Genomic DNA, 11,302 nt, shown 5'->3' with positions numbered 1-11,302 from the left:
AGGACAGAAAGATGCAATCATGAAATCTGAGCAATACAGCTGTCCAAAGAAGACTTGTTTAATACCAGTTGACATGGTAACGTGGCTGGAGGAAATTTCATAACACTCTACCTTTAGATGAACAGCTACAGGCATTCAATGGCTGATGAGGCAGAGGTAAGTTTTTTCCAGGGATGAGTTGCCTGTTATTCAATCTCAAGTGCTCATCCATAAACACATGTATATATGAGCAATACTGAGTAGAAGAAGTAGGATATATATATATATATATATATGTGTGTGTGTGTGTGTGTGTGTGTAATATACTATATAATAAAAGAAGAAGTCAAGAAATTGAGAGTGACTGGGGGACACTGGAGAAGTTGGATGGGGAAGAAGGATGGGTACAGATGGCAAATGATGTAAATACAGTACTCATATGAATTTCTCAAAAACTGGAAATTTTAATTGTGAAAATACATCTAAGGGGGCTGGAGAGAGGGCTCAGTGGTTAAGGGCACTGGCTGCTCTTCCAGAAGATCCAGGTTGGATTCCCAACACCCACATGGCAGCTAATCCCCATCTATAACTCCAGTTCTAGGAGTTCTGACAGGCTTTTCTGGCTTCTACAGGCTTTGTGTGACACAGGTGCACTTACATACATGCAGGAGAAACATTCATACACATAAAATAAATAATAAATAAATAAATGCATCCAAGGTGAGGATGATTGCTCAGCAGGTAAAGGGGCCTGCTGCCAAGCCTGACAACCTGAGTTTTATCAAGACATATATAGAAGGTAATTAATATCCCCAGGTTATTCTTTGACCTTCACATATGCTCCATGGTATGCAAGTGCATATGCATGCATACACACCCCAAAATAATAAATAAATAATAAATAAAATAATAAAATAATTTAAAATTGTCACTGATTTGAAGATGTACAAATTTTTATTATTGTTTCATAAACAACAGAATTCAAGAACTATTTACATAGCAATAACATAAACAGCATTGTAAGCGTTGTAAATCATCTCGAGATGGTTTCAACTATATGTAGACACTACATCATTTTCTATAAGGGAGTTAAACATCACACACTTTGATTTTCACAGGGTATGAATATATGAATACTGAGGGGCTACTGTTTTTTCACATACTAAATGCTGTATTACCTAGTGTATTGGGCATTTATTTCAGTTATAGATCCAGCCGAAATGTATACATAAAGATTTCTTGGGAAATTCTGAAGGGAAACTTCAAAAGACAATTGAGAGATTAGCTTTGTGTTGGAGATTTGTCAAAGGACACTTTTACCACTCAGAGGGAGAAAAAAAATATGTCAGAAATGATAAAATGCATCAACAGTACTATCAGGAGTTTATCCAATCCACAGACCATTTTATCCATCAGAAAAATTTCTGTCTTCACCTGAGAGAACACTCACCCATGCCCTTCAGTTGAGAAAACTGCAAAACCACAGACCAGAATCGACCTGACAGACACAGAAAATACTGTAAATTTTTCACTTACTTACATTTGCTACTCTTTATATGAAATGTAAGAAAACTAGAGTAAAGAAGATTAAGGATACGTCACATGATTTGTCAGTGTGATGACTGGAGTCTGAAATCACCCCCCACCCAACCAAGCTCATGGTTTAAGTATTTGGTCCTGAACTTGAAGTGCTATTTTGGAGGCTGGCCTTTCGGAGGTGGAGCCTGGCTGACACAAGCATGTAACTAGCAGTGGCCCTTTTAAGTTTTACCTTCTGCTTCCTTCTTCAACCACTGCTTCTGGTTCATGCCAAGTGAACAAGCTGCCAGCTCATGCCCTGATGCATTGTCCCCCCCCGTCACAAGGGACACTGATACTGTGAGCCTCTATACTTGTTCTCTCTGTAGTTGTTCTTGTCATGTGTTTTGGTTAAAGTGATGGCTAAACAGTAACAATAACAGCAATCAGTAGTAAATTATAAGCTTCAATAATATGTAGTAAGTTTGACCTTTTGTCTTTAAACTCAGAATTTCTTAGTAAAGTGGGCGTAGAGTAGGATCAGATATTGTTGTATAAATTCATGTCCTCCCTTGTCAGTTTTCCTTTTTCTTAATGCAGTAATTCACTTGTCTCATGGGTTGAACACTGAAATTTTAGCCTAGGAAAGACTAATAAATCTTTTCTCAAATGACAAAGCTGACATCTAGGTGTTTGCAGATATTCTTCTAAGTAGGAATGCATATGGTTGTTTTTGTATAGACTAAAAGAACAGGGAAGCGTTTTCTGGTATAGGCCACAATGAAAGTTCATTACCAAGTCAACATATATAGTTTTTGTTTTTCCTTCCAACTATGCCATTTTAATACACTGATTTAGTTCTGATTAAAAACCACAAAGATATCTTGAAATAACAAAAAGCCACACACAATAATCCCTACTTGATTAATAGTGTAGCCACTATATTAACTAGGCATGCCACCAAGTAAAGGGCTCAATTCTGCTCAACAAATGGAGATGGTGGAAGAGAGCCTGATTCAATGGACAAAGAATGGAGAGTCAAGAGTCCACAAATCAGCCGCTCCAAGCTGGGGCACTGAGTTATGGAGCCTGGGGAAACAGAGGAGAGAGGTGGGCTGACAATGAGAGGGACAGCCACCTCTTTGGGGCAACTGTCCTAAGACCTTCCAAGCATCTCAGGTGCCATCTCTTCCTGCTCCTTGTACTGCCGGATGTTTCTGGCCATATCAGCTTCTATGTGACTGTAGCCCAACCGCCCTGGAGGAAACAGAAACAAGGTGAGACAGTGATGCCACGCTCTGTACCTTATACCAGTCACCCTAGTAGACATCTGTAGGTCTAAGTGAAGAGCCAATATTTTCACCAAAAGTGGCCTTCAAGTCCCTGAAAAGTAACCTACACAACTATTGTGACCATAATGCACATAACAGATACATTATTTACTGTAAAGCCAATAATGTATTGCCCAGTTATACAATTGCAAAAATAGCAAAAATTGCAACTTTTGGCTTCATTAAAATTAAATAAAGCTAAAAGGTTCCTTGTTAGAAGTAGGCTAATTTAAGGAGATATAATACTAATGTAAAGCACTCTAGATAACAAATTCTAGTTTAATAAAATTTAAATGAGCCTTTAGTTATTAAATAGTATTCTAATCTTTCTACAATACATCTGATTTATATGAACCATTTATTAAGTACCAACGTTTCACAAAACTTCTTTTGAGTACATTTAAACATGATGTATCAAAGAAATCTTCAAATTTGTAGAACAACTTACATTCTATTTGTCGAATATATAATGCCAATTATAAAATTAAAATGTAATTATCTGATTGGTTATAATAAAGCAAATAAGTAGACACAGTATGTCATAAACTTAAGTGATATTTTAGAAAAGAGAAGAATATTAATATGGTGAATAATGGTGAAATTAAGTTTTTATAGCTAATGAATCCATTTAATACCCTTCAACTACCTTTATAATGACTAAAATTAAACTTAAAAAATAATGTCAAAGAAAATTCAAATAGAGATTGTCTATTATTTAAATGAGTCTTCCGTGTACATTTGGCTAAGCAATAAGCTCTATCTCCATAGTATTGTCTGTAGAACCTGATGTTAGGGCAAAGACAAAATGAGAGAGCTTGGAAATAATTTTCCCACCATTCTTTCAGTGTTGTATAGTATAAGCACAGAACAAATGGAACAAATTTTGATTCACTTTTCAAGATTAAGTTTGTCTTCATGCATAAACAAGTACTTTCTAACTCCATATTTATGATAAGCTCGCCTTTTCAGAAAAAGAAAAGACAATAAGTAGTCATTTAACTATGTATTAATTATTTCTCATAATGTCTTGATTCAAAAGGAATTTCAACATAAAGCAATAAATATATTCCACAAAGTTTAAGTAAACTTCTTGTGTTATTTTATAGTTCTCCCACATATATAAAACATGTACATTCTTGAATATCATAGACTGTGCATATATTTTCAATATATAAAACCATAACACAAAAAATAACTCCAACATTAGTCAGGTTTCTATAGTCTTATATAATGTCAGATTCCTTTGCAAATGTTTCCAGCTAGTGAATATTTTAATAAATATACATGATATACATGTTTTGGAAAATCTTTGGATAAATAAAATTAGCAGACACTGAACTCCCAAATCATTCTTGACAACTTCCCACTGATTTTGAGACAGGCTCCCAATTAGTTTCCAGAGCAAAGATACATCTCTTTCAAAAGTGGCTATAGAATTTTTAGTTTCACTGTTTAATTAATACAGTTATACAATACTGAACTCAGCATGAACCCTGTAAGACATAAAATTGAATGAGTTTTTAACCTTTAACAAAGATCTCCATTTCATTTTTAAATATACTGTTTCTTATAGAAAGACTCATTGTTTTTGCTAACAACACTGAGATGTTGGCACATGCGTCTCTAATCTGCATGTATCTGATTATTACTAGTCATAATCGGTTGCACCTGGATCCTTGGCACCTGTGTGTGCCTATAAAGTCATTGGGTAGATTTCAACGGTAATGTTAATACTCTACTAAATAACATGACATAAATTTTTATGCTTTCTCCTCAAGTATAATTCACTCTTTTAATTTGTTGAATTGTGTGTGTGTGTGTATGTGTGTGCGCGTGCGCATGTGTGTGTATCACACAGAACAGGCTCTCTATTTTAATCAGCACCTAAAACTCAAAGCTTTCACTAATGCAAGTATGAGATATGCTCTAAAAAGTCCTAGTTAAGTGTTGATACCTCAAACATAGAAAATGATGATACCTTAGATTTAGAACCACTTGGGAAAAAATGCATTTGTATCCATGTGCAAACTTAATGTGATTCTTACTAAGCAACAGGAAATAAGAGTTATCTACAGTGAGAAAGTCTCTAGATTTCACCCAGACTGAGAAAACTTGAGCCCAGGCTGTAGAGAAAATCTCAGCCATATTACCATTCCACTCTACTTTTTAATAAAATGTTCGTCAGATAACACAACTTCTTTTGACATTTTGAATAATAGGCCTATTATCAACAATATGTAAATTTTTCTCCTCCCAATGAATTTTTTGAAAAGCTTAGTCATTACACTAATGGAAAACACCTTCCAATAATCAGAGAGAAATGGCTTTTGCAATGACAAATAGCTTAAAGCAAAACTAAAGTGTTTGCACAATATTGCTTATGTCTGACAAATATTAGGAAATTTGAATATGCAAATAAAAAGCACATCTTCTGATTTCAGGCAATATTTCATGGCTAGAAGCAGAAAATTTTAGATTAAAAAATGACAGTATGTAAATGAAAAGTACAATTTATCCACAGTTTAAATTTTAGCACTGGCTTACTATGTGCCAGGTTGGAAAGTATAAATATATGTTATTTGTAATAAATTAATTCACAGCTTTATATATTTTGATGATGTTCCAAATTTCTAAAAGCATTTAAAATTTATTTTATTCATAATCTACCCATAAATCTTGCAAATTGAGTTATTATGAAACTATTGATTTTCAGCATCTTTAAAAACTACAATCACAACAAAACAGCATTTTTAATTAAGGACAAATCAATACAAAAGTTAAGTGTTTTTAAAAGTATGGCATTATAGTGAAAGGGTGGTATTAGCTTTCTACAGACTTATTATTTTATCTCAAATTCTTTTGCTTTTCTGAGTGATTGTCCCTTCACATCCTCTCAAATGCTATTCCATGGATAAGGGGTCAGTGTTATAGACATACATACTGTAATTATGTCTTCAGTTTCTGGAGGCATTATCTATTTTACTGCAGTTATAATAAATAATAGTATCCTGATGGCAGTATCTTATATCTCTGTTGCTAATTTTCCTCCTTACACTTCTTATCGGATTGAAAGGTGGTGTGGAGGCATTGAGCCATACCAGAATTTCAGCTTTTAGAATTTTTCTAGTGATAAAAATGTTAGTTAAGGTAACTTTCGCTGTACAACTTTAGGAGGTAAATATTATTTGCCTCCATGTAAAGGAAAATGTACAAATATATTTCTTCTTTTTATTTTTCTCACTACTTGAATACAGGTTTATAGATAAGGCTCTATGCTGATAGATAGGGTTGAATTCTCACCTTATAATTCTAGGAAGCTACTAAGAAAAATAAGTACATGAAAATCTGAAGTATAAAGTAAAATAAGAAATATAACCCTTGAGCGATGTGGGTACACATACATGTTAGAAGTTTAGAGGAAAAGAGGTGATGATTTCTATCTAAGGGACAGGGAAGGGATTATCTTGAAACACATTGCAGAAATCAGTTTATACATGGCCTTCACTGATGAGACAAATCTGAATATTGTGCTTAAAGACACCCAGATACTGGAAGGAAAAAAAAAAAAACAGCCACTCAAAAGCTTTATGAGATGTAGACAAGGTATTAAAAAGTGTTAATGACTTCTCATATGTTTAGGAAACCAGGACTTAAAATGCATATTTTTGCTGTGTTAAAATAGAGAAGGAAAAAGCTTCTCCATTTATGTAACCAAAGTTGCATCTTGCATTCAGTACTTGCTCAATAAATCACTGCCAATTTAATGAATTATATAATGTAGCCATAATTTATGGGGTATTTATTTATGGTATAAATAAAGTACAAGTAGTACCAAGAACTGTATGCTTCTACTGAAGATATATTTATGTTACGCATTTGTACAGGAGGCAAATAAACTGGTTGTCAACTACTTTAAGAATTCTGTATAATTTGCTTCCCATAAATACATAAAAATCCCATGTTTATTAAGAAAATTGGATGCTCAATAGCTCAGGTGTTGTACATTTTAAGACACACAGTGTTCTAAAATGAAACTGTTGACTTTGGTTCCATATGGGTAAATAGAAAACTAACTTCATTTTAAAACTCAGACTTCCATGTATTTGTGCACACCGTGTACCACAAATAAAGAAGGCTTGTAAGTATCAGAAGCAAAAGACTGTTAGCCTTAAAACACCAAGAGCAAAAGCAATCAGTTCAAGAGCTATAAGAGAGACTCTAAGTTACCCTTAATCACATTTATTACGTCCATGGAACATAAAGTCTACCAAATTTGCCCTTAAGATACTCTCTGTCCCGTTTTTCAAAGAAAGTGAATAAACCTTTCATGGTGCATGCTATTTTTATTTTGAAACATTTGTAAATTCTTATTGAGTCTATGAAATAGGATATTCATAGTTAACATTAATAATAAGAGAACTGTAATATTTTATTAACAATAAACTTTGATATGAAATCACCCATTTTAATGATGTAATTTTTTCAAAGTTATTATTTAAATGACTTCTTTATCTTTTTCCTAAGCTGTAAAAGAATGTGAAAGTGACAGATTTTGGAGGAATAGCCTTTTATCTTCTACTTCAGAATCAAATAATTCAAATAGGCTTCTTTTCCAAGGAAACTAATCACTTAAAAACCATAGTTAACTCTCTGACTGAAGTAATTTCTATGTGTAGGATAAGGTATTGCAAACATCATTTAAAATATGGATTTACAATAAAGCCAAAATAGCTATAAACACAGCTAAAGACTGAATGGGAAAGAGAAGTTGTGAATAAAAGGTATGTGACATGGATGTTCAGGAGGGCCTTGAAATTTGGCTTCCCAGAAATCCTCACCATCTTCAGCATTGGACTGGTACTGCTGAGGCTTCCATTGGCCACTATGAGAATACCCAATCCTCATCTAATAAATCACCTTTGTAATATATATTCATTCTATTGCATCTGTTCCTTTAGCAAACCCTGATTAAGCAGTGCCCTAGGCATAAAGAAATACCTTTCAAAGATTTAGTACATTATAAAAGAATAGTCCCAATGACTTCCATATTGATGATTTATGAAAATGATGCAAACTACATGATGAAAATTAGTTTTACCTATCTCTCTTTACTTTTAATTATCACTACCAGCGGTTTTATATTATGTGTTTATGGTTCATGCTATATTTCTGTTCAACATAACCTTTTGAATTAACTCCCAATGTGCAGATCAACTGAACTGTGTGCACAGAAAACTAGGAAACTGCAAACAAATAGACAAGCCCTTCCACATACAGAATTTGTGATCTAGTCTTGCTTCTGCCTGCTGTGGTAAGCATAAATCCAAAGATCTAGGTGACAGTTGTTCCCACTTGGTAGTGCATCCAGGAAACTGGCAGAAACAAACATAAGTACTCTGTAGGGGAACACTTGTTTTATAAATCAAATTCCAAGGAATATATACTTCCATTAAACCTACCTGGCAAAAGAACACCCTGTGTAAAAACAAGGGGAAAAGCAGGCCAGAGAACAGACACGTAAATATTTTAGAGTTGTAAATATCAGACAGAGAATATTTTATTTTTAATTTAGCCAACAAAAATTTACAGAGCATCTTCTGTTCTCCAACACTCTGCTTTAAAAGCATAGTAGTGGGTAAAGGAAAGAATCTCTGGCCATCATGAGTCCATGTGGCAATGTGTTAAACAGCTAACCAATTTTAGTTTTAGAATCCAAATGAATTCCATTAAAGGCTCCAGAATTAGGAAGTATCTCTTACTAATGATTTTGGAAAGAGCTCCAGTGAGCTAAGGAGAAGTGACATAAATGAGCCAGGTAGACATAGAAACAGAGCAAAGTGCGGCTGATCCTCTCAAAGATGACTTCCCTACACTATATTTGGTAAACAGGGTTCCTGTCAACTAGCTGTTGACATCTCTTGTTTGCTTCTGTTTTTGTTTTAAACTGACCTCATTGGAATTTTCCTGTTGCTCAAACTTTCAGTTTGGTAACACAGCAATCAGCACAAGTGACTCAATTTGGTTTTGGTTTGCTAGGGTCTAGCCTAGTATGGGACCTACCTCAAAGCAAAACAATTGCCTTCCATATATTTTATTTAAGAAATTATGTCTAAAATCATTTAAAATGTTTTCAAATATGGAATATAAAATATTCAAGCATAAGAAATAAGAATATAAAATTAATTTAAGCAATAAAATATCAAACTGCCAATGTAAGAAATTAGTTATACAAATGGCTGAATGAATCGCATAGAAATAAAAATTATATGAAATGAATCTCAAAAAATTATTGTGTAAACTGAATAGTTGATTATCCATTAGATATGCATGTATAAAACGCTGAAGATATATTACTATATGGGATACTTTTAACTGTCCCTTGTTCCTCCTCCTATCCTTTTGCTCCCTGCCCTTCCTTAATTCCAATCCCTTCTAAGTAGAAGCCTTTCCATAGGTTGGAGTTAAAGAGCTGCTGGAGATCAAAGTCCATTGTCATTCCTTCCAAGTTCTGATTTTGTTTAATCTGAGTGCATCTTGTCTTAAGAATCTTTGTCTCTGAATTGTCCTATATCACGCTCACTCAGGACTGAGCAGGTTTCATCCTACCTTGAAGCCCCTGCAATGGCATGAAAATAGAATCAAGAATTGAAACAACACACAGAAGAACAAGTGCCAGTGGCCAAAAAATGGCTTTGCCTCATTCTCATGCTAAAATCTCTATCCATGGAAGAGCTAAGCTTCATTTCAAAAAAATAGGACTTAGGTGGGAGCATGTGGCAGACTGTGCCTCTGAAGTCTTTTCTCCAAACAAACATGATGACACCTATACTCCTTTGGGTATGCATTCTCTGCTTAGACAATTTTTCCCAACTTGCCTGGTTTCAGCAAGTATGGATTTAGGAGTTCTTTCCTAAATGGTTTCCTTATTTGCTGCAAATAAACTTTAATTTGTGTGACAATTATCCTTATTGTTCTGTTTCAATTTGTTTCCCAACAAGATGCAGACCTAATTAGTTCAATAACAAAGGCAAATATGAAAAATTCTAAATAAAAGAAGAAAATGCACTTATAAATTAAACAGTTAATAAACAGATAAGATACATGAATAATTTACATTAATAACCTTAAAAATTGAGAAAAAATTACAACTTACACAACTCTTCAATTGCCCAAAATTTTTTCAGAAATAAAGAGAAACTTTTGCCTCCCATAAACACTAAGAGAAATGAACTAAAAGTTTAATATTTTCCCAGACGATTTTATTGATGAATACAAACAAAACCAACTAATTAGATTTACACACATTATGGCAGTGTTTAGAAATAAATCAGCCTCTAATTGTATAGTGCTAGTATAACCTTGATAGCAAAACTTAATAAGGATACATGAAAAAAAATTGTAGCAAAGTATTACTGGTCTGCACTGATGCATAAACTTTAAAAATATAATAATGAACTTAACTTGATAATGATGTAGTCTAATATAATTGGAGTTTTCTCAGGAATGCAAAACCAGTTCAACATTAAAGAATTACATAATGTAATTTGCCACTTTAAAAGACCAAAGGAGAAACAAAACAATAGCTGAACAAAGTAATTAACATTCACAGAAAGAGGAAACTTGTGCAGATAAAGAATATCTTAAAAACTGACAGAAACATATTATTGGAACGTGGACATTGTTTCTTCTATTATCAAAGAATAGCATTTACATACAAAATAACCATCAGAGCTTTTAGTCTCCTATTCTTAGTAAGGAATTAAGATCAAGCATTTAAAAGTTGTTATCATTAAGAGATGTAAAAGCATAGAAAGGAAAAAATAATATGCAGTGTTCATATATTAAAATCCTTTTTTATTCAGGAAAAAAATCTGTGGATAAACTACTAGTATATGTAACACAACAATGTAGAAATAAAATTAATATACAAGAAATATTTTAGTTTATTAGTGACACTCAATTAGATGATAATTAAAAACAAATGCCATTGTGTGAGTCACTACTCAATTTTCTACCAACCTTCTAGAAGATAAATGTAAGTTCTGTTAAAATTAAAAACAAACAAAACAAAAGATGAAAGCTGATTTAAAGACACTTGAAAGTGGCCCAAAGCTAAGACACCATCTGGATTTAACCTTTTAAAAAACAAATCACGATTCCCACCCCCCCACACCGTTGTATACTCCTAGTTTGGGCCCTGCGCCATTCCTAGTCTTGGGGCCCCAGACACCTGGGGAACCAATACTGATTCCTGATCCTTCTCACCCAGACCAACTCAGTCCCTTTCTTGGGCCCTAGGAGCACCTCTTCTGGTCCTGGCCCCACCCTCACCTCTCTCTGCTTCCCTGGGCCTGCACCACCGGCTAACTCTCCTAGCCTGCACTACTATCCTCAGACCTCTTGGGGTAAGTCTATAGCTCAGCCCTCCACCGCCAGACTCCCTAAGCCACATTCACCCTTCCATCCCCTTCACA

At 34.0% G+C, this 11,302-nt stretch overlaps 1 protein-coding gene across 1 annotated transcript in view; it reads left to right on the top strand.

The window, feature by feature from the left end:
• Positions 1–2,527: 2,527 nt before the first annotated feature.
• The window catches only part of LOC103736989 (protein fem-1 homolog C-like), a 17,719-nt gene continuing 8,944 nt past the window's right edge, over positions 2,528–11,302 (top strand). Inside the window, 1 exon segment of the mRNA XM_008836664.1 lies at positions 2,528–2,774. Coding sequence (XP_008834886.1) covers positions 2,528–2,774 — 247 coding nt within the window.

The sequence above is a fragment of the Nannospalax galili genome, unplaced genomic scaffold (genome assembly GCF_000622305.1).
Source record: "Nannospalax galili isolate Female #2095 unplaced genomic scaffold, S.galili_v1.0 scaffold1358, whole genome shotgun sequence".
In the NCBI taxonomy this organism is placed as follows: domain Eukaryota; kingdom Metazoa; phylum Chordata; class Mammalia; order Rodentia; family Spalacidae; genus Nannospalax; species Nannospalax galili.
This window is presented reverse-complemented; position numbering and strand designations above follow the sequence as displayed.